This window comes from Pteropus medius, unplaced genomic scaffold (genome assembly GCF_902729225.1).
Source record: "Pteropus medius unplaced genomic scaffold, Ma_sr-lr_union100, whole genome shotgun sequence".
NCBI lineage: Eukaryota > Metazoa > Chordata > Mammalia > Chiroptera > Pteropodidae > Pteropus > Pteropus medius.
In genome coordinates, this window is record NW_024354499.1 from 280490 (window position 1) to 304479 (window position 23990).

Genomic DNA, 23990 nt, shown 5'->3' on the forward strand with positions numbered 1-23990 from the left:
GGAGAGAGGAAGAGAGGAGGGAGGGAGAGAGGAGGAAGAAAAAGAGAGACAGAGAGAGACAGAGAGACAGAGAGCGAGAATCCGAGAGCGAGCAGAAGGGTACACGTGATTAGGGAATATGGAGGCTATGAAGAATCAAGATCATTAGTGTCCAGTGAATTAGAAAAAAAAATAGTGTTCTTTTCCTGCGTTCCCCTTCTGTGTGACAGCCTTGCTCTCCGCAGGTCCTTTTTTCCTGGCCTCGACACCCCCACCTCCCCCTTAATGCTATTTTAGCTTTTCCTCTTGTACATTTCAGAGCCAGCTCGGAGGTTATTGAGGACACTTATCCGAAAGAGGGAAATAATAGAGGTGCTGAGAGTGTTTTTGATGTTTCTTAAAAGGCAAAAACAAAACGCCCTCTTCTAAACAAGGGCACACAATTGTACCTGCTTTTTATTTTTATTTGGGAAGAGGGGAGCCGGCAGAATGAGACTACTTTTTAGTATGATTTAAATATTTTTCAAAAAAAATTAAAAATATTTTACCCTATCATATTTAATCAGCTGTAATTATAACACATTCAAAATGAATAATATGCCTTGACAGTATTTTTATTGTTATTGTTCATTGCATGATGTTCGACTGCTTTAGAAGCACAGGAAAGAGAAGTAAACGCGCTACAAATGGGGAATTACCCTCGTTTAGCATTAAAATTCATTTAGATAAAATTGCCACAAACATTTAAATGGGAAGATTAGTTCCCCCTCACGCCTTATTGCACTCGCTCAATGGTTCCGTTAAGAACATTTTACACGTTGGAAATTCCGTCTTCTCAGACGGCTTGCTGTTTCCTAGTTACCCACATTCAAAGCAAAGGCAGCAGCAAAGGCAGCCGCAGCAGCAGCAGCAGGGGAAAAAAAAAGTTTTGGCAACTGGTCTGCAATTCATCCGCTGCTGGCCCCAGGCCCACCCCCACACACACCCCCAGCAGTACGCCCCCCACCTATCACCTTTCCCCACCCCTACCTCTTCTCCTCCCATTACGTAATGTGCAGAGTCCTGTCCTGGAGGAAACAAGCTGCTTAGTTGTTCAGTATTTGTATGTATTAAAATACAAAGAAATATCAAAAAGGCAGTCTGTCGCTCTCCCGGTCTCTCCTCTCCCCCTTCTTTTCTGAATTGCGGGTTTAGTTTGAAAGTGTTGAGTTTCTCACATCTCTTACTCTGAGCCCACAGGCACGTTTGGGGCTTTCTTTTCTGCCAGGACATTTCCAGGAAATTCACCATCGCTTCTTGCTTGTATTAGAAACGTGTGAAAGAATTAGTTTGAAAAGTCCATGCAACGTCTAGTTTCTCCCTCTCCTCTCGCTCCCTCCCTTCCTCCCCCCTCTCTTTCTCTCCCTCCCTTCCTCTCCTCTCTTTCTCCCCCTCCCTTAGCAGAGCCACAGGAAAAGAAGAATGTCGGCTTCGACTGCCATCTTTTGGGGATTTGGAAAAACGACTCGGTAGGAAGCGGAGGGAGGCGGAGGCACGGGGGGTGGGGGGGGAAAACCCCCTTATTATCCTGTGTCGGAACGGGCTCCCTTAATCTGATGCTTAAATATTTGATGTGGAAAAATTACCCATAAAATTAGTTACTAACAATTTCAAATTGAAATCACTTATCGAATTATAAACGCATTAAAGCTGTATGGATGGTATTAGGAGTTTCTCGGGAGGCAGCGGGTGTCTCCTTTCCGTGCGCCCGGTCGGCGAGTTTCGCCCTGGGGAGAGGCACCCCCGCGGAGTTCGGGGAGGGGGTGGACTTGGCAGCGCGGCACCGCGGGCGCGCGGGTCCTGGCCCGGGGTACCGAGTAGGCGGCCAGGCCGAGGCGGAGGCTCGGGCTTGCTAGGCTCACAGGGGGCGAGGAGGAGGGAGATGAAGGAGCGGCGGTGGGAGGCTCCGACCTGCGGGCAGAGGTGTCTACTGGGAAACTTCGCAGTGAAGTCCACAGATTAGAAAAAGTAAAAACACAGCCCTGTCCGTCCCCTCCCGCCCGCGTCTCCCACGCGGCACGCAGAGTTGGCGCCTGGCGTTGGTTGCTGTGTGCAGCACGCCACAAGTCCGCGGGCAGGACAGCGGGAAGGGAAGATGCGGGTGGCCCGAGGCTAGGCCGGGCTCTGTGCCCCAAGAGAAAATCCTGTGGGCCGCGACGGCAGCTGCGAGGACTCCTGGCTAGGACGCGGCCGCCCCTGGTCCTACGGTGCACCGCGTCCTGGCCTGCGTCTGGTGCCCGGGCGCACGGTTCTCTGCTTAAAGCCCTGAGCGCTTTGTGGGGCCGCTCCAGCCCCTCCAGTAGCATCCTACTTCCTCTTCATTCCAGCATGAAAGGGGGCTGCTGACTTTGTCTCTAGAGACGAGGCGACTCCAGGTCTGCGCAGAAGATAGTGGAGAGGCATCTCCTGGGGGACTACAGTTTCCTTTTTCCTCGAAACCGCTCGGGGGTGCTTTGTGGTGGACTAGAGGCTTCTTGATAGACTCTAGTCGCGCGGCTGCTCTAGGGGCGCGACTCCAAGAGCTTGGGGCCCGGAGGACAAGTGGGACCTGGGCAGTGCCCACCAGGCGGACCGCGCGTGACTGGGTCGCGAGCCGCAGCAGGGGAACCGTAGGCGGCACCCCAACGGCTTAGCTGGGAGATCCTCGGGATCACTTTAAAGTCTCTGCAAACTTTCCCCTGCCTTTCTGATCCCAGCAGGCCCTCCGCCCATGTGAAGGCAATAAAATGAAGACGTGGTGCAAAGCTCCTGGGTTGGCGCTTGGACGTCGGGTCTCGGAGTGTCGTGGAGTTAGGCGGTGGGGCATCCTGCCTGACAGAGTATTTCCCTTGGTTTCACTCCACTCTCCCCTGCCACCCCACACCCACTCCACCGTTACGCGGGCCGTAGCACTCCAGGTGGCCCGGTGCAGAGCCCACGTGAGGCTGGCCTTCCCAGGGCCCAGGGAAAAGCTGGGAGGGAGAGAGAGTGGGGGGTCGTCTCCTGAGAAAGGCGGCTGATGGCGAGGAGGGAGTGGGTGGGTTCACTTTTTGGCCCAATTTGCCAGCCAGTGCGTCTGTAAAACATTCTCTCCTAAGGCGGAGCTGAAAGGAAAAACAACACATTGAGCAATCAGTTCTCTAACATTTGAGCTTTTAGGAGTCGTTGCCCTAAAAACGGGTACCCCGGGGGTCTCAGTGGGGAGATGAGGGGGCATTTTGGGGTGTCAGTTCTGGCGGGCCGCCCTTGGGGTGTCCCCGCTCCGCACGCTGCCTCCTGCCGGCCGGGCGCGCTCTGACCATAGAGGGGAAACACCGGCGGTGAAGCCCTGGAGAAAAGGGATTTAGTTTTAAGCCAGTCTTCCATCGATCGGGTCGGTAATTCCTACCCCTGCCCACTCGCAGACACACTCACCTCTACCCTAACGCATTAAGTTCATTACGCGAGCAATGATTTTAATCTCCAGGCGGAAAACGAGTCCCGGGACCTCGTGGGTTAGGAAAGGAGTGAATAAAGTGACCTGCTCACGCACCCGCCCGGCCGGCTCCTCCCAGCGGGGGCCTGGAGTGGCAGGGCACGCTGCACAGGGGTCCCTCGCTCCACTCCCGGGCGTGCCTGCTTTCTTCGGGTTGGCGACCTGGTCGGAAATGGGCTCGCGCTCGCTCTCTTTTCTCCTCCCCTCCCTTCTGCTTTTCTTCTGGGGCACCCCTCGCACCTCCGCGCTCTCTTCCTCCTCCCTGCCCCCAAAGTGGCGAGTTTCCCTTCTCCTCGCAGTGTCCTCAGGCCCCCTTCTCCTCCCTGCAGCCTCAGGTCCCTCACTGCTGTCCCAGTAACCCATCGCCTTTTCGCACCCGCCTACTTCACCCACCACCCTGGACATGGGTGGGTGGGATTGCTCGGTGAGGCCCTCTTGAAGCCACTTGCCGAGGACACCCTGGGGCTTTAAACAGCTGGAATCCTCAACCTAGGGGAGATTCCCGCACTCATTGATAATTTCATCTCAAAGAAACCCAGCAAAACGGCAAACACCCCTCGTTAGCCGCCTGCTCACCCCATCCCTCTCCACCCCCGCCTTGGCGGCGGGCAGCGTCTGGCACCGCAGGGAGATGGAGGCGAGCCACGCGCCCCCGTCCTTGCTGGCTGACCCACGAGGCGCCAGCCTGTTCTGGAGACTCAGTTTCCACCGGACAATCGTGAAAGCGGGGGAAACACAACGCAATAGCTCTGTAAACCCACGATCCCGCATCCCCCACGCCACCCCAATCCGATTTTCAAGACGTGCATTTTCAGGTAGTCCCGAACTGTGAACGGCGTGCTTTGTGTGTTATCTAGTGGGGGTGGGGATGGAAGAGGAGGAGACTCCCACCGCCCGCTCCAGTCTTTAATGTCTGAAATAACGAAATGCCTGTGTGGCAGCTGCTGCTGGAGCCAAAACTAACTCTTTGGAAGACGGAAAAGAGTGAAAGGCAAAGAAAGACTGTTCATTTTTTTTCCTTTGGTGCCGTTTGGGATGTCATCTGTTTCCTTGGCGACTGTGTTCAGCCCCCGGAGCCCCTGGGCTCCTGGATTGTTAGGGGGGAAAAAGCATGCTATTTCTGCACCGTCATTTATCACTGTCACCGCATAATGATTCCCCTTGCAGCCCCTTATTGATGTTTGTAATTGCATTATCTCATAAAGGAGGATGATCAATGAAACCGAGCCGTGCATTCTGGGGTCAGAGGAAGCCAAAGTACTGTTTGTCCCCTTTAATACAACAAGTACTCATTATCTTTAGGTCTGCATTCAAAAAATGATCTGATCTGGGACTGACCCTGTCGGACATCCCAACACTTTTTAAAACGCGGTTTGTGTAACCTTTTGCTTAAATGCTAAATCAAGTACCTGTCTTGCATTTCAACGAAACAAGATGCTAAAACTGAATGGGAAAAGCATTTCTTCTTTTCTTTTTCTTTCTTTCTTTCTTGTTTTCTTTTTCTGGGAGGGGTACGATCGTCTGAAGACGCACGCGATTTTACGCTGTAACTGCTTAGTGAAATAATGTGGAAAAAGCAACTCCTAAAAACAAGGGACTCCAGTTATCTAGTGGATGAAAAAAATGGGGGTGAGGGGGAAAAGGTATCTGGGAACATTTAACGAGGTCGGTACTAAAAGATCAGAATAAAACCACATCCGGTTTAATTAATAAGAGCTATAAACTAAAATAATTCCCCACGATTCTGCCCTTGCTGCTTCTGTCTTTTACAGAGTCATATCTCTTCGGTTTAGATAAACGACTTTTGTGCCTGTTCGATTCTCACAACAACAATAACTGAATCAGTTGCACACTCTGTATCTAAAACCATCTACAAACTCCAGCAAATAAAAAGAAGTTCATTTGTCTATTAAAGGCAAGTATTTAGTTGAGCAGAAATGTCCCAGTAACATTGAATGGAGTTCATGTAATCCCATGAAAATCGAGTCATCTTGTTGCACTGAAGTAAATGAAAAAATACAAAGGAGGAAAGGTTCAAGTGTAATTTTAAACTAAATGCATTATTGGACTGTCAAAGTGAAAACATGATTGTGTGGCTGGGATGGAGGGAGTGGACACCAACCTAGCTCACATTTTAACTTAAAGGTTTGAGAAAGAAGTAACCAGGTTTGGTTATTTTAATTTGTGGAAAGAGGAGAAATAGAGACAATTCTAATTCATCAAATTCGGCAAATTTGGATGAATAACGCCTTCTAAGATAAAATTAAGCAAAGAGCTTATTTTAAACATTGCAAGGCTGTATTACCAAAAAGAAGTTTCTAATCTTCTAAAGATGAACTCTCCCATGTTAATAAGACTACCAAAAAAAAAAAAAAAAAAAAAAAAAAAAAAAGAAAATAGAAAAGGCTAAGTCCAGTCCAGGTGTTTAAGGAGTTCTAGAAATAATTTCTAAATTGACAATATAAATCAATATTTTAAATAAACAGATCTAAATGAAAAGGCTTCTCCGTATGAGAAAATGAGTAGTTAATAAAAACAGAGTGTGTTTCGATATTTGACATCTTAACATAAAACCTTAAATCGAATGATAAAACAAAGGGCTAAAATATTCCCATTTGGAAAAAGAACTTTAAATGATAGAGCTAAGAAAAGTTTTAACTGTGTTAAACCATCATTTCATTTTTTTCTACAAGGCAGATCCTTCGATCGGGTACTTTTCCAAGAATTCTGTCAAATCTATTTGCAATAATGTATGTTTTGTACTATTTAAAAATTCTGGCACTTTCCTTCTTTGAAAATGCTCAAACCGAAATGGATATGCAGGCATGAATATATTTAATATAAATGGTATCTTGTTAACATAAAATATTAAAGGGAAAATAAAACTTTGGGCTTTGTCAGTTGAGATAGAATTTTTTAGCATAATACTCTGATTTTTAAAACACACAAGTGAAACCCCTGATTTTAACCAATCAACACAAGTCTTTCTCTTATTTGGTTGGGGATCTGGCATCGTGTAAGTTTTCTATTTTTAATATTTAGTGTTATAGCCCACGGTTAAAATAATGAAAAATTAGTCTCGTTTCAGAAATTATTTATTTATGGAACGAACATGATTAAAACATAAACACACAAACTGCAGCTGCAACAGGAAAAAAAACTTGATTTACGGTTATTAAATCTTTGATCGCCATGTTAATGTTTCTTTTTCTACCTTTCATTTGCATTTTAATCTATCGAATCTTTACAATTTTGCTGCCTCCTATTTCAATGATTGATTACAGATCTGAAATAAGAAAAACCAAGCCTAGCTTTTCTTTTTCTTTTCTTTTCTTCGCTTTCTTTTTTCTCCCGCCTCCCTCTTCCCCCTGGGTAGATTTCTGAAACTTTCTCTCAACGCTAATGTAGACAGAACAAATTAATTCTCCTCTTTTAAATGTCAAAGATATAAATAAAAAATGTTTTCTGTCCCAAATGTGAATATTTTCCCAGCCGGTTGTTTTCGAGTCGTAAAAGATCATCCCAGCAAAACGCAATTAACAGTGAAACACGCGCGCGCGCGCACGCGCACACACACACACACACACACACACACACACACACACACACGGCGGTGTGGATATTTTAAAGAACGTGTTGTTAGTGAGTTAAAGGTGAGAAGTTCATCGTCCCTTCACCATCAGTAGCCATGCCGGCTTCTTTCTCTCTCACACAGACTCAGAGATTTGGTCCCAAGTTGTATGTGTGACCTAAGTCACACAAACAAACAAAAACAAGCCTGGTGGTGGGCTTGCTGTGCTCAAGTTGATTTCTTGAGACAAGCAGTGTAAAGACAAAAGGGGAAGCGACGCAAGTCTGTTTTCTTTCTCGGTTTAACACTGCCCCTTTGCCCCCTTCTCCTCTGAACCCTCCCCACACTCCCTCCCCCGATTTCTCCCACTCCGCGGATAAGACGGTCATTTGCTGACCGCTTTGCCCATACGCGTCACTTTTCGCGCTGGCGTGCAGGCAAGTGTGGCGGTGGTTTTGGAAGGCGCCGGCCGGACGTAGACTAGGCTCATTCTCCCAGCGGGGCTGAGGGCCCCTAGTGTCTTGAGAACCTTGGGTCCCATACAGATAGTGCTTCTCGCCCGACCTGGGGTCGGGGCCGGGGTAGGAGCAGGGTACCAAACTGTCGCAAGGAGGGGGTAAGCCCCAGGTGTTCAAGCAGAGGCCGATGGGCGTGCACGCAGGCTCTCCAGCAGACCTGCGCGTCTGGGAACCCGAAAGGAGCCCGCTCACTCCCGCCCACCTCCAAGTCTGCTCCCTGGGGCCGAGCCCCCCTCGGTGGGTTTTTAATGCCCGCAGACGAGCCAGCAGTTTGAGCGAGGACTGACTCCTCAGGCGGGTCCAGGCTGCTCGCGCCCGCGACGGTGTGTAGCGCGCGGTGTCCGGACAGAGGGCCAGCAAGAGAAGGCAGAGGGTTGGGACCCCCACCCCGCGCTCTCCACCCCCGAAATCCCTGTACCGTCAGGCACATTAAGAATCCGGGTGAGGGCCTTGAGAGGTAGACATAACCCTGGCAAAGTCTCTCCAACAAGACCCTTGGACTCCGTGCGTACCCAAGGGCGTGCCCGCCACGGGGCACAGACCATCTTCTCTGGGCCCTGTCACCCAGAGTGTACGCTGCTCCCTTTCTCCCAGAGCCCCGATGGGTGGCTGCCGCGAGGGGGGCTATCTTCATTCACGTGGACTCACAAGGCGGTTAAAATAGAGAGAGTGGGTGGGTGGTGGTGGGGAAGACATTTGATCCGGGCCGACCCTTTGTCTTGAAGCAGATTAGGCAGACAAGAAATAGGAGGTAAAACAGAAAGTCTAGACAAGAAAACTTATTGTGTTCGCCAAATATAAAAATGAACCAAGTGGTCTGGTACCTCAAGGGGTGAAGATAGATCCTTGTAGACAAGTAGGAAGACAAGGCTGGGAAGATTTAAAGTGAGAGAAACTGCAGATTATTAAGAAAGTAATAGTAAGGTGTCCCATACACTACAGTTTTATTGTGGGTAGTAACTACCCGATTTATTTACTGCCAGGGCTATATAATAGAGATAATGACCACAAACGCAAGATAAATTCTCAGGCGCCCGGCCGGACGATTCTTTTTTATTTAAGAGAGCAAGTCTGAAAGGTGAACCTCATCTCCTCCCCTTCTCGAAGATCCGTCTTGCTTTCAACCATATTATAAGCATGACATGCAAATAAATAAGTGCTGCTGGGTTTGTGTGGGTAGGCCTGCAGGATTTATTTCAGGTGAGAGAGAAACATACACGGAATATGAATTTCCACAGGAGCTGCGGAGTGATTCCTTCCTTCTCTTTCCCCGCCGCCCTCTCCTTCCAAGTCTCCCTCCCTTTCTGTGGGAGCAGCGAGCGTTTCCTGATAAAAACATTAATGTGTCATGTCTCAACTCCCTAGTCCTTGACATATAGGTCTGGGGAGGGATGAGGGGCGATAAAAAATGCAGAATGCGTCCCCAAAGTAGGTTGACTTGCTGGGACTCCTTAAAGCGATTCCTGCCGACAAAGGGAAGGGTGAGTTGTAATTGTGACGTCCAGTAGGGGGGCAGTATAGGAAGTATGTTAATATACTTTGAAATTTGCACAGTGCAAAGTTTGCTGTCCCGAATCTGGTATGGACCCTCACCAGCTGGATAGATCCCTCCCGAAGCCTCCTGGCTTTGGGGACCTGCTCGCCTCTCCTGGCCTCCAGTTTCTCTTCCCCGACCTCCGTAAACAATCCTATAGCCAGGTGATGGAATTACAGATGACCTTACTCATTGACCGCCAAGGTCAGAAGGGAGCGGGCAGCCTCAGGTGTTGGCTCCATCTGACACAATGGCTGCAATAATGGTCACCCGTCTGGCTTTAAGAGGTGGCCACCCGAGAGCTTCTCTCCCCCCACCTGCGCTCTGTGACAACTCAGGCAGATCCGGAGCCTGGCAAGATAAGTCAGCATTCTCTTCCGATAGTCTTTCTTTCTTCCTCATTTTTGGGGTAATATTCTGACATATAGTGTTTCAATCTCACAATAACCACTTATATTCAGAACTTTCTTTAATCTGTGTTTAGCCAGGAAAAAAACCCAAAAAAAAAAAAACCCAACAAAACAAAACCCACCTGACAGTGAACAGCGATGTAAAAGAGAGGCACAGAGGAAATGGGAGGGGCGGTCGGGTGGGGTGAGGCAGGAAGGTGTGTATGTGGAGGGAAGATAGAGACCTAGAGGCGGCCAGAATAGAAGGGTTGGGAGAACCCTTCTAAGTAAGGAGAGAAAGCAGAGAGCGAGCTGCCAGATGGAAGAGGCCGTTCCTGTAATTCGGCGGTTTGTGTGAGGGATGATATTATGAGGCTGAGAACCAGGACAGTCCTCGTCAATCTCTTACAATATTGGTGTCATTCAAGCACAACTTTATCTTTGAACCAGAATGTCTGATTCAGTGATTTCCATAAGCACATAAATTACAATCTTCAGAGCCTTCAATATTTCTTTTGGTACTTTATTAAGTGTTATTGCAGAGGCCATTTATGAAGTGAATGATTCAACTTTTAATCTTCTGAACATTAAAATGTATTCCACTGAGTTTCCAAATAATCTAAAATAACAAAAAGAAACTAAGCTCATTACATGAAAAAGTGACAAGCATTTTACTCTCAGCCTGGCAAGTTGCCTTACTCACTACAAAGGATGATAAACTAATTGTTTCCAGAGTTTATAAGAAATCGAGCTATTATTCGGGGAATTTGTGTAACAGTTTTAATCATGATAGAACTTTCTAGTTAAAATAACCAGAGACAAGTCTTCAAACATACCAAGATTTTAATAATTAAAAAACTTGCCTTTGTTGCTAATAGTGAAAACTATTTTTATTTTTAAAAGCATTGGAAAATGTAAACAAATATACTTTTACTCCAGAGCCTGTGATAGGTGTAGGTCATTATGTATAATTAATGCTGAAAGGAAAATGAACATGTAATGACTTCTAAAGATTAAAACATCTGTGACTATCAAGTTTTTAAAAGTTAATTTAAAAAAATTATTCAGCTCGATTTGTCTAAATATGTCAGGTAGGAATATACATGTATTCCTTTTAGAATTCGATAGGGAAAGTTAAAAAACTTAAATAAATTTTAGCATTTTAAATTAACTTTTGGTGCCCAGGCAATAAAAATTAATGCCAAGGAATGCTAAGTGTTTGAGTTTCTCTGATTTTGCAACAGAGAAATGTACTTATTCACTCTTAGATTAAAATAGACAATCCTTTAAAACTCTTTTTAAATATATTAAATTCAAGCAAACATTATTTCCAAATTTTAACTCACATTTGTTGTTTAAATATAATTAGGTTTGCCCTAACTGAAGCAATGTTCTATAAAGGAAAAAGTAAGACTTTTAAAGGAAGTGATGAACTATTTTATAAATTTCAGCAACATATGATAGAACTTCAGTTTATAGACGTATTATTTATATGTGCAACTACTTATTATTTTAATATATTTTTCCATTAAGATGGTATCAGCTGTATTTTTTTTGTTTCTAGAAAAAAATGTTTCATTATCACATGAAGAATTTAAAAACAATAGAATTTTCCTGTGTGAAGGAAACATCTTTGAGCAATAAAAGCAAGATATAAATGTGAAGACCAAGTAAATGATTGTAAAATCTTATTTGAAGTAAGATAAATTTTCTGGAAGTTGTTTGCAAAAAAATTGGAATATATACTGATTCTATAGCTGCTCCTATCAGCACAAAAATGGGAATCAGCCATAACAATCATTACAAGGTGTGTAATCCCAGCATAGAAAAAATTATTTTAGACATAACTACTTGTTTCAAGTACAATACCTTCAAAGCAAGAGTTTGGAGTTTGCTGGAAATTGTATATAAAATGCTCAGTATGTTTAAGGTCAGTGTTGTTCTATAGAACCTGTGCAAACTGGCAAAATAGATCTCTCATTCTGTCACAATGTCTAATTCAATGTTGCTGTACTATGTTTTCTTTATTCTAATAGACTTTTATTAAAAACAAAAACTAACTCCCCTTCATTAGCAGTAATGCAATCCCAATTGTCTAACACCATGTGATAATTGACCTTCTGGACACCAGGCACACTTGGATTCACTTTAGGACACTTAGCTGTTTAAACTGACTTCATTACAGAAAGACAATAGTGACTTTGTTGCAGCTGGCACCTGCAGTATTTCACCCAACACATGAGCTATACCTTGCCAAGACAGTCACCATCATGAATCACATCAGAGCAGGAAGTCAACTCTAGGTAAATTTTATAATATGAGATATGCTCTCATGATTAAGGAGGAACGAATTATTTTTACATATCCCTCCACAGTCTCAAGATGATAAGATACCTGTTTTCTGGTTTCCTTGCAGTAAAAATATTGCCATAAAAAGGGGTGCTGCAATAACTTTATATGGAAGTTTAATGCTTGAGGATTTTATAGCACATTGAATTCAAGATGTCCATAATAATACAGTCCAGATAGAGAAATACTGTTGTTCCTTATCTATGCCCAAGTTCAAAAGGGTCCTCTAGTGGAAAGGCTTAGTGGTGGTTCTTGGGGTGGGGGGTGGGGCGGAAGGAGGGGCACTAAGTCAGTAATCAGACTTCCAGGCACTGTGGTTAGTAACCCTGACTCTATCGCTAGAACACGATGTAATTTATCTTCCATGAATCTTTCTTAATCTCTAAATGATGTTAATATATTTCTGTTTTGTAGATCACTTTGCATTGTAGGACGTGGCAGGGAATTACTTTCATTCTATTGAATATACGATCAAATCTCTCTCTCAAAGAATTCCAGATTTTTTCCAGAGCAATCCTGACTCACAAGGGAATATTTCTCTGTCCTCAAAATTCTAAGAGTCTCTTAGTATTCTGCGATGCTTTCCTTTTATTTTCCCTGCCTGGCTGCCAGAAGTAAAATGACAGTGGCTTATTGTTCCAAAGCATTTGCTGAGAGTAATTAATATCTTTATTGATTAAGGTGTTTCACTGATATAAAAGGTGACTTTTCTAGCAACGACTGGACTGTGACCCAGTAGACAAAAACTCCAAAAACAGGAATGAAGCTCCAGTGATACAAGTGCCTCCCCTCTCATGAAAAAAAATCTAGATTTATTAGTGTTCATTTAAATTCCATGTTATTCTAGTCTAGATCATGCCTTAAATCTTTGTATATTTCTAGCATATTACATCGAATCCTTTTTAAGACTAAAAAAATTCTGAGTATATGTGCATGCGTGTTTTAAAATCTTGAGCTCCTACAGCATCCTGTGCAGTGAGCAGGAACTGGGGGTGCTGAGAATAGCAGGACATTGACTCTGCCCTCAAGAGTTCATGGAGAGGTGGAGCTGATAAGGAAAAACACAATACCAACCAACAGCAGCATACACAGGTGCCGTGAGAACATAGAAGTTAAGCCAACGACCTGGAAGAAGGTACCTCCCCAAAGCCTTTGTGATGGGCTGAGGTAAGGAGGAATAGAGATAGGAAATGATTTTATATCTGAGTTCAACCAAGGGAACAGTAGCCATTCTGAACGTATGCAAGGGAAATAATTTAATCCAGGGAATTGGTTACACAGGGGACAGAAGAGGCTGTGAAAGCAACCTGGTGGCAGTGAGGCAATGCAGAGCTGAGCCCTGGAAGGAAGAAGGGAGCGGGTGTGTTACTAGACTCCAGGGGTCAGGGTCATCTGGTAGAAGATGTAACTGGGACAGGCATGTCTAGTGAGAGCTTTGGAAGAGATGACAAAGGGAAACATAATTCTGGATTCTTTTTTTTTTTTCTCCACTTTATAATCCGTCACCAGTACCTCCTTTTGGCTAAAACCAGCAAGAAACCAGAAGACACAGAAATAAATACAAGGTCAGCTCTCCTGCAATGAAGAGCAGAGCAAGGAACAGCTTTGAAGGCAAACAGTTCCAGGAGCAACACAGCTCCCAGGCAGATGTTATCCTCCAGCGGTCTTCTTATTTAATTTTTCCAAATGACAAGCATTATTGTTAATTTCTGATTGTATTCATTTAAGAATGTTGACGGCGAAGAAGGGTGTTCCAGGCAAAGGCACTAAGTTGGGAGAGAAGGTGCCTACTTAGAAAATGGCAAGTTTGTTAGTGTGGCCAGAGCAAAGGGGCAGGAGGGGCACATTGTAGGACATGAGTTGAAAATCACAACAGCTAACGACATGGAATAACCAGTGGCTTCTGTAACAGCTAGACTTGTTAGCAATCATTAACCCCCAGAGGTCAGGATAATACAGGTTGTAGGGGCTAACACAGCAAAAATAGAGAGATAGGTCTCCATACAGGTGTAGTGCTGCCCATTAGCAAATGGCATTTCTGCAAAGAAATACAGGCAGTCTCCTGGACGACTTTCAATTAACTTATATTGTTATTTGAAACACCAAAAGCCAGTGGAGACATTGATCCGGTCATTTTCATAAACAAATTAGAAATTGTTCATTAATCCCAAGGAGACATCCTTGTGGCCAGTTTGGTGTTCAGAGGGATAAATCAAAGATTTTCTCTACTCCTGTATAATAGGAATAGCTCAATCCATGACCTCCATATATCAACCTAGTGAACGATAGTTTGAAGGATGTGGAACTAGAACTAGGCAGCTAAGAAACCAATAAGGAGGCTGTTGTGATAACAAGGGGGACTAAAGGTCTGAGTGATGAATAAGAGAAGATATTTATGAGACAGGAGGCTGGTATGGATGTGGGGAATGAGGTGTGAAGGGTAGATGACAGCAACGACATGGTTTCTGTTTTGGAAAGTTGTGCAGATTGTGGTTCTATTTGTTGAGACAGTAACATTAGAAGAAGGAGCACATAAGAAAGAAAGAAGGTAACTTTGTTCCAGACATTTTGAGTTTAAGATACGTATGGGTTATCAAGATAGACATGTTCATTAAGAAAATGAAGACAATGGACTGCATTTTAGTAAGAGGTCTGGGCTCGAGATAAAAATTTGGGAGGAGCCATTGGAGTACATGAGACCATTCGGGATCTCTTTCAAGAAGTTTGTGGTCACAATGAGATATTACCTCACATAAGTTAGAATGGCTATTATAAAAAATATTGTATAAAACCAAGTTATATTTTATAAAATAACAAATATTGGTTAGGGCATGGAGAGAAGGGAACTCTTGTGCACTGCTGGTGGGAATGCAAATTGGTGCAGCTGCTATGAAGAACACTATGAAGTTTTCTTAAAAAATTAAAAATAGAACTACCATATGATCCAGCAATTCCACTTCTGGGTATTCAGCTGAATAAAATGAGAACACTAATTTGAAAAGATATATGCACCCTTATGTTCATTACAGCATTATTTGCAATAGTCTAGATATGGAAACAACGTAAGTGTCCATTGATAGATGAATGGATAAGGAAGATATGGTATGTATATACAGTTAAATGTTCATCATAAAAAAAGAAGAAATCTTGCCATTTGTGACAACATGGATGGACCTTGAAGGCATTATCTTAAGTGAGTAAGTCAGACAGAGAAAGGCAAATATCATATGATCTCACTTACATGTGAAATCTAAAACACAAATGAACAAATAAAACAGAAGCAAACTCATGGATACAGAGAACATTTTGATGGTTGCCAGATAGGAAGGGGGTTGGGGGTGGGCAAAAAAGGGGAAGGGATTAAGAAGTACAAATTTTTGGTTATAATATAGTCATGGGTATGTAAATATAGCATAGGGGATATAGTCAATAGTATTGTAATAACTATGTAGAGTGCCAGGTGGATACTAGGCTAATCGGGGGGATGACTTCATAAATTATATAAATGTCTAACTACTATGCTGTACACCTGAAACTAATATGAAATAATATTGAATGTCAACTTTAATTGAAAAATAAAAATATTTAAAAATAAAAAAATAAAGGGGAACATGATAGGGGGCATATATTATTCTGAAGATAGGAAAGACTTACACATACTTGTATAATAAGGGGAAAGAGGGGAAAATGTGGAAATCGTAGGAAAAAAGTGTTAAATAATGGGGAGATTCATCATAAAAGTGAAGAATTGAACTGTGAATCAGCAGTGGGATACCCGAGCCCCAAAGCTCGAAGGCAAGTGTTGAGTACAGATGTAAATCCAGGTAGAGAATAGTGGAGGAAGTATTTGGGGCAGTTTATACCTGGTAACCCTAATTTTCTTTGTTTGATGTATGGGTAGTGATGTCATTTGATGATGACTGAGGGTAACCAGATTTTGCACTGAAAGTTCCATATTCTACTTGGGAACCCCCTCACTCCTGGACAAATCAGAAGTTTGGTGACCCTAAAGGTGGAGAAAGGGAAAAGTCTTGAGGGTAATAGTAAGTGTTGACGTCACAATGGAAAGTGGGAGACGGAGCTGACTGGAAATGCAAAGCTTGCTAGCCAGCATCAAGGACTTAGATGGAATTGGAGACCAAGGGGCAGCATCGTGTGCATGGCTGTGTGATTTTCTTCAGCAATGCTTAAGCACTGGTGTTATTTTTGCAGGAGAGGGTGTGTTAACTCATCCAGATATGTGCTTGGAGGAATTTTTGCAACTCGAAGTATAAAGTATCAGAGGTCTCATTCTGCAGACAGGAAAAGAATGAAACTCAGTGGCAAGGTTGCCAGAAATAGAGTAACTTGTTAGGTTACTTTGCTGTCAGTGATGTACAACATCACTCTTTTTCATGTTTACATACTTGACAAATGGCAGTTACAACATTTCACAACATCTTGAGACACCTCTGAAACAGAGACATGTATTAATAATACAACTTCTCTCTAGGAGAGTAACGAGAGATTGTAGTCATTAAAAAGTGTCTTGAGATAAGAAGCAGTGAGCTGAAAGTCCTAACTCAGCATCAACTTCTGATTTCTAGCTGCAGATTATATCCTCATGCTCCGTGCAAGGTACGCCATAGGAATATTTTGCCTCCATCATCAACTAAATTATATACTTTTAAACCTACTTGGTAGTATTTTCACTAGTTGTTGGTTATAGAAACAAAGAAAAAGGTAAATATATGTTCATCTAGCTGGTAATAGCAAAATGGGCAATGAGCTCCAGTAAATACATTCAGGTAAATATTTGAAGTTTTGCCTTTTCTTTTTGGAACGAATGAAATTGTATAGCTCCAAATAAGTAAAGAAGTATTTTCTTTAAAATATGCCCCATAAATAGAACAAATCAGTTCCTCTAATTTTACAGTATGGGACAGAAATAGGGTATAAGGGGATCCCAAACTACATGAGTTTGGTAAAAAAATCTGAAACTCAGCTGGGGTTAGGAAAGGTACTCATATTTCATCTGAAATTTGATACAGCTTGGCTCAAAAGTCTCCATGAATGAGCTGAAGCTTCAGGCAATAGGAATGTTATGGGATGAATTGTGTCCCCCTCAAATTCATGTTGAAGTCTTAACCCCTATCCAGTACCTCAGCATGTGAGTGTATTTGGAGATAGGGCCTTTAAAGAGGCAATTAAGGCCAAATGAGGTAATATAGGTGGGTCTCAATCCAATCTGACGGCTGTCTTTAGAAGAGGAAATTTGGAAGCAAAAAGGGACACAGGGATGCACACACACTGAGGAAGGGTCATGTAGGGACACGGGGAGAAGGCAGCCTTCTGCAAACCAAGGAGAGAAGCTTCAGAAGAAATCAAACCTACTAATATATAGCTTGATTTCGGGCGTCAAGGCCCAGAATTGTGAGAAAATAAACTTCTGTTGTTAACTACCCCCTAGTCTACAGTATTTTGACATGGCAGTCCTAGCAAATGAATATAGGGAGATTTAGTGTTTTGATGCTTTGAAAATCTGAGAAATAGATGCATCAGGTTTTTTTTTTTTATATAGAAACCTACACAAGAGATGTCTGCCTAGAAAATCCTGAACTTACCTTCACTTTATTTATTTATCAAATATTTATCAAACATTTGCAGTGCTTACCATGAGAGATGAGTTCATCTCTCTTCACTACTCGTTGACTTCTGAACTTCATTCACCTCACAGTGCATCCAAATCTGCATGAGTTCTGTACGAGTCTTTACTAAAATACAAAATGCTTTAAATGACAATGCTGTATTTTTTATGAAGTTTGGTTATAGAGTCTATAGGCAGCATTTTCATTATGTTTAGCAGGAATTAAATCTGCATCTAAGCACAAAGGTTAAGTCAATGATTTTAGTCCCTTCATTACTGTGAAATTTAGGCCAGTCATTCTATCTGGTTAATTCTCTTTAGTATTTAGAATATCTCAAGTTGATTCTAATGTCTGGCACTTTTAATTAAAAATGATTTTCTAAAATCCTCCTAGGCACATGATGTTGACAGGAGAATCTCCATGGTATCAAGCTGTACGTTTCTGTGAATAATATGTTGCTATCAGATTCTACTAAAAATGTTGCAAAAGACAAAAAACAGATCTGAGAGTGTCTTGTGAACCTTTCTATAGCTGTCGACTTAGAATAAACTAACCTGACCTGTAAAGTCTGCTATAAAGAAATGATGGCAGGTAATGTTGGCCTCCCATGAATTTTCTTGGTCATTGCTCTTGGGAATAATATGGAAGATTGGAAGATGGGAGATTTTACCAATGAATCACAGCATTCTCATCTACTTATTTTGTGACTTTGGTGACGTCGGTCATAGTGAGCATCAGTTTATTCACCTGTGAAACAGAGACGAAGTATGCCTTTCAAGCCTACTTTACAGATTTTTGTGGGAATGAAACTAAATAATGAATATCTCCATGGTGTTTTCAAAAACATACTATACCAATTTATTTTATTTTTTTATGCCATCGTATCATTTAAATTGTATTATTACTGCAGTCACCACTAAACGGTTTAATTTAATGATGCTTTCACTTAGCTTTCTCACATTCTAAATGAAGTAGCACCTGGTCTCCCTTCAGGGATGGTAGTCAGAGTAAACATGAGGACCTCTTGTTTGATTAGAGTTCCCAGGAGGATTCTTTGTTCCACCATATTTCAGGGAGTATCTGTTGAAGCTTGATGTTGACTTTTGTTTTCAGTCTTACATCAGGCAGTATTTATTTTTCCACTATTTTCTCCAAGATTTAACTTTTTTTTATAGCTAGTCAAAGATGTAAATGTTACCGCAGATGGAAATCTTCAGAACCTAATGTCAGGTTACATCCAACGTATGGGATGGTGTCATCTGAAGGTTGGCCAGAAGCGCTCCATCTCAATGGCCGCCTTTCTCAAAGCTCGTCCAACTCCTAGGATAGCTGATTCCAGCTGTGCTGTAGAAAATTTTTTTTTTTCTGAATAGAAGAAATAATGAATATAAACCTCTGTTACTCTGTATTAGCAAGTGCATTAAGAGAATCTCAGCATGTAGCTCTTACTTCCTGTATTGGGACATAGGTAAATGTCCACTCAATGTCAAATAATTCTTATAAAATGCTACTTTTGAACCCAAATTATAATTTGGAGGATGGGCCAAACCATCCAGATTTTTTATAACTATCAGGAGTGTGGGAAAACTAGAATGTGTGTGTATTGGGGGTGGAATTAAATTCATTGTTGTCATTGCTGGAGTTGGAAATAATTCAAATATATACAAAAGTAGAGAGACTAGTACAACAGATCCCCATGTATCCATCACCCAACTTCAACAATTAAAATTATCAACATTTTGTTACTTTTGTTTTATCAGTCTCTCCTCTCTCTCTCCTCTCTCTGTCTCTGTCTCTGTCTCTTTGTCTCTGTCTCTTGGTCTCTCTTTCTCTCTCTCATTGTCAATCAAACAGAAGATATCAGGTCTTCTCACTTTTAAATACTTCAGAATATATCTTTACTTAAAAGCTAACTCGCTGTAGTTTAAAGCTTTTAATGTTTCTTTAAAATAAATTTTCATTTTGTTATCATCTTAATCTTATAGAAAAATCGCAAGAATAGTGCAAGGAACTCCTTTAATCCTTGAATCCTTTACCCAGATATCACTAATTGTGTATATTTGACTTTTGCTTCATTGTTTTCTCTCTCTTTGATATAACACATAATTTGCTTTGAACTCTTAAAGAGTGAGTTGATGACATTGTCCCTCTTTACCATCAAATACTTCAGTGTGTCTGGTCTAAGAACAAGGACATTTTCATACATAACTATACCACCGTGAATCACATCAGAGCAGGAAGTTAACTCTAGGTAAATTTAATAATATGAGATATGCTCTTATGATTAAGGAGGAATGAATTATTTTTGCATATCCGTCCACAGTCTTAAGAAGATGAGATGCCTGTCTTCTGGTTTCCTAGCAGTAAAAATATTGCCATATTAAGGGGTGTTGCAATAACTTTATGTGGAAGTTTAATGGTTGAGGATTTTATAGCACGTTGAATTCAAGATGTCCATTAAAATCAGGAAATTCAACCTTATCTAAATGTTAAATTCCATACTTAAATTCCATCAATTGCCACAACAGTGTTTTTTACATTATGCTTTTTCCTGACCTAAAATCTAATTCAAGATAATATATTATATTGTACTTGTCATGTCTCTTTAGTCTCCTTGAATCTGGAGCAAAGAGTTCCTCAGCCTTTCTTGGTCTCTCTTGACCTTGACTTTTTTTGAAGAGTACAGACCAGTGATTTTGTGCGTTGAGGTTTGTGTGATGTTTCTTTATGATTGGATTCATAAGGAGTGAATTCAGTCAGCTTTTTGGCCAGAGTAACACAGAAGAGATGAGGTGCTCTGAGTTTGTGGCATCAGCTGGCACATGATGTCTTTTCCAGTATTAGTGATGTTAACTGAGTTCACTTGATTAAGGCGTTGTCTGCCAAGTGGGAGATAGTTTGAGATTATTATGTAAATATCCTGCTCCTCATCAAACCTTTATTCACTGCTTTTCACATCCATTGATGTTAACTCTATCATGTTTATATATTTATTAGTTGGCATTCTATTGTAAGAGTTTTTTCCTTTATTTATTCATTTACTAATTTCTATCACTATGGACTAATGGATCCCTATTATATGTAATGGGTTCTGCATCATTACTATATTATTTATTATGATGCTATTATTTCTCAGACTTAATCAGCAGGAGTCCTTCCCTACCGCCTCATCTGTATTTTTTTTTTTTTAAATATATCTTAAAGGAGGCTTAACTCAGTACCTTGCATGTTGAAGTAGAGACCAAGTTTGGTAATCCTGTTCATTTGCACAGTATCCAGTAGCCACAGGAACAATAGACTTTCCATCTAAATCTTCCAGGTTTCCGCCACACCCCTGGAATGCATGTGGTCAGGGAGCATTGTAGAGACTTACATGCACTCAGGGGAAAAGCCTGTTGTTAGCCTCTTATTTTGGGCCCCCAATGGTGGCTTTCGAAGAAAGTGATTTCTACTAAAAAGTCAAGCAACGGGTTTCCTAATTTCTGGCTTCTTTCTAAAACAAGTTTCTTGAGCCAGTTAATTGAACATAAATTACAATTGACCTTGGAGGGATTAACTTGCATTTTGGGGTCATCTCAGCTGTATAGCTATTTGGGTGCTTTCCCACTGCCTGAGCTTTTATATACTTTCAGCTAAGTTAGAGATGAAAATGTACCACTCAGGGACATTACAGGAATTGCTGACCTTCTCCGGTCAGTTTGAGGTCAAAGAATTAATGTAGAGAATTACCAGAAGATCTATAAATACACATGTTTTTTTTACAGGAGAGGTATCATTAAAAAATAATTTTCATTTTACTTAACTGTTTCGATTCCATGTGTGATATTTGAATGGCAGTCATATAAAGGAAATTTTAGTTTGGAGCACAATAAAAAGAACATTTAGATTAAAATTTCAAAAACTACACTAGCAGTAGGTTTTCTAAAATTCCATTGTGATCGAGCCATTTGGACATTAAAAATATATTAAATGATAAACCCAATATTTAAAAGAAGTCTTATTTATGTCAAAAGCTGAAAACATTCTTTTGAGGTCAGTTTAGTCCTGAAAGTAATCATTGTAGCTTGTGTCCTAAATTTTGCTTTGACTCTTTGGTGTATCAAGAGGTTGACTTCAAAACTGGTATGCCAGATTTATCCTGGTGAATGAGTGGAAAGAGCATAGCCTTTGAAAACACAGACTTGGGACCAAATAATGCTACTGTCTTTGATTTGTTCTGTCTTTTGCAAGTCCTTTTGTTACTCCAAGCTTTGGTTTCCTCATCTGTAAAGAAAAGTTCACAATGTGTCGGATCAGTACAAAGAATAAAAGCTATAGAAAACTTTAAAGTATAGTGCTTGGCATAGAGGAGGCCCCCAATGAATGGGACTTCTCTTCCTCTCACCCTTCTAACAGTGTAATAATCACCACCATTCATTCATTGCCTACCATGTGCCAGACTCTGACCTCAGTCTTTACTTGCACTACTTGTAAGAAAGGAATTATTATTTCTAATATCCAGACAAGAAAACTGAGACCTAGAGCGGTTAAGGACCCTTGGTCAAAGGTTGATACTGGAGTTTCAAGTTTGATGCCAGAGTCCAAGATCTTAATCATTATGCTCTCCTGCCTCATGTAACTATGACTCTTTCAGACAATGAAGTTTTCATAAATTTGGAGTAGTAACTCAAGGGTTTACACAATATTAAGAGGATCAGTTGAGAGCCCTAAGTTGTAGTAAGGGAGAATTAAGAACCGGGGCTAGAAATAGAAACAATTAAGAGTGCAGGAGAAAAGACAGGGAAAGATGAGAAATATACTTACTAGGCAAACAAGGTAAACCCTCTATATCTCCGGAGCATTTGGTCGCTTACCTTTTTCTAACTCAGAGGTTAAAAATAGGCATGACAGTAGTCCTAATAGCTACTATTTATTGAACATATGTGCTTTATGGAATTCTCACTTTAAAGTTATAGCAACCCCTATGAGGCATATTTATTCCCCTATTTCGGAAGTAAGAAAACCAAGGATTGGAGAGGTTGTGGAGTAAGGCAGACTTTTCATTCCAAACCAGGTCTATGTGATGTCAGCCCTGAGTCTTATCACTTCTCCATGCTGTTTCCTGCTAAACAGAGGTGCCAATAAGTTTCCTCAATGCCTGGCCACACTCCAGCCCTCATCACTGTTATGTCTCCACGAGCTAAAAGAATTGGCAACAGGTGTGCACTTTCTTTTCCTGCTTGGAAGTTGGTGTTTACCAGACTCTAAGAAAGTCTAGCCCCTAAGACTTTTAGCACTTCACCCTTTGCCACCCATATTCCACACTTTGGCATTAGGGGTAGTCTTTAACAGCAAACCTCTTTCCCCTGCTGAGGAAAAAAATGTGTTCTTAGATTAGTCCTTTAAAAATATTTCACACACTAGTTGTTTAAGCATTTCTATAACAGAAGCTGCTTCTTGTCTACCCCAATATCCACTTCCCCTTTCTCCGTAAGAAGAGAACTTGAACTTTTGTCAGGCCATTGCCACCCAGAGTTAGAGATGGTTTCCATCCTCTCTTGCAGCTAATTGTGGTCATGTGACTGAACTCTAGCAGAAGAGCTGAAGAGGTCTGTGGGATTCTGGGAAAGCTCCTTAAAAGTAGTTGACTCAGCTAAGAGGAAACCTTTTTGTTCTGTTATTTCTATTTTATTAGAGCAGCAACTGAGAAGTAATAGCTAAACTTTTAGCAACCATCTTGAACCATGAGGTGACCTTAAGGATAGAAATCACGTGGTAGAATGGTAGAGCAGAAAGATAGGAGCCTGGGCCACTGATGACACTTGGAGTCACTTAACCAATCTTAGACTGCCTACCTTTATTTTTAAATGAGAAGAACTTAACTCCATCCCTCCATTGCTCTCTATTTCCTTCCTTCCTCCTTCCCTCTGTTTCTTCCTCCTTCCCTCCGTTTCTTCCTTCCTTCTTACTTGTATGTCACTGTTATTTTGGGTTTTCTTCTTATATGCAACCAAGTAATTCTAATTGCAGTTTCCAAAAATATGCCCAGCTTCCTTTGGGCACATTTGGATGTCCTGAGAAAGCTTGCAAAGCTCTGAGCCTACTGGCTCAGCATTTAGTTGAATATGATTTAACTTAGACATTATTAAAGTATCGTGGAAATACACACAGTTGAATATTCTGAGTCTTTATACTCTCTGACATCTCTTTGAGCTAAAACACTTTTAACAGTTAAAACACATTAACAGCATTTTCACAGTGTTTGTCCTTTTCTGACTGTTTAATTCAAAGAAGGATGCATTTGGAAGAAATTAAGGTCTTGCTCCTCTAAAGCTCTTCCTAACAAGTCCATCAAAGACCACCTCACATTTGTGATCATGCTACAAACAGATTTAGAATGGGTATGATTTCTTTTTGATAAAAATTATTGCATCAAACAAAACCCAAAATTTACTCCATGTGGGATTCTCTCCCTCACCCCTTTTTATTTTAACATCAAGCACAAAACTGACACAAGATAGTCCTGTCCTTCTGATATACTGAGCTTTGGG

General features: G+C 41.7%; 1 protein-coding gene and 1 long non-coding RNA gene across 4 annotated transcripts in view; one reads left to right on the plus strand and one right to left on the minus strand.

Annotated features, from left to right (window-relative positions):
• Positions 1–41: 41 nt before the first annotated feature.
• LOC120594512 (uncharacterized) overlaps positions 42–23990 on the plus strand; it is a 46041-nt gene continuing 22092 nt past the window's right edge. The window contains exon 1 of the long non-coding RNA XR_005650588.1: positions 42–1487. This is a non-coding gene — a long non-coding RNA (uncharacterized LOC120594512). The remainder of the gene's footprint in view (positions 1488–23990) is intronic.
• On the minus strand, positions 1443–4257 carry LOC120594511 (uncharacterized). Of its 3 annotated transcripts, none has more exons than XM_039852548.1 (2): positions 3530–4257; positions 1443–3101 (listed from the first exon to the last, which is right to left on the minus strand). In XM_039852548.1, the coding sequence occupies exons 1-2, from the start codon at positions 3875–3877 to the stop codon at positions 2853–2855; spliced, it is 597 nt and encodes a 198-aa protein (XP_039708482.1). In that variant the 5' UTR covers positions 3878–4257; the 3' UTR covers positions 1443–2852. The 3 variants fall into 3 exon arrangements, with proteins under 3 accessions (XP_039708482.1, XP_039708481.1, XP_039708480.1); XM_039852547.1 differs by having other exon boundaries at positions 3530–4245; XM_039852546.1 differs by having other exon boundaries at positions 3412–3535.

What these genes read in the sequence shown, in the direction of transcription:
- LOC120594511 (XM_039852547.1), bottom strand. Translation starts at nt 2,324, where the DNA reads ATGCTACTGGAGGGGCTGGAGCGGCCCCACAAAGCGCTCAGGGCTTTA.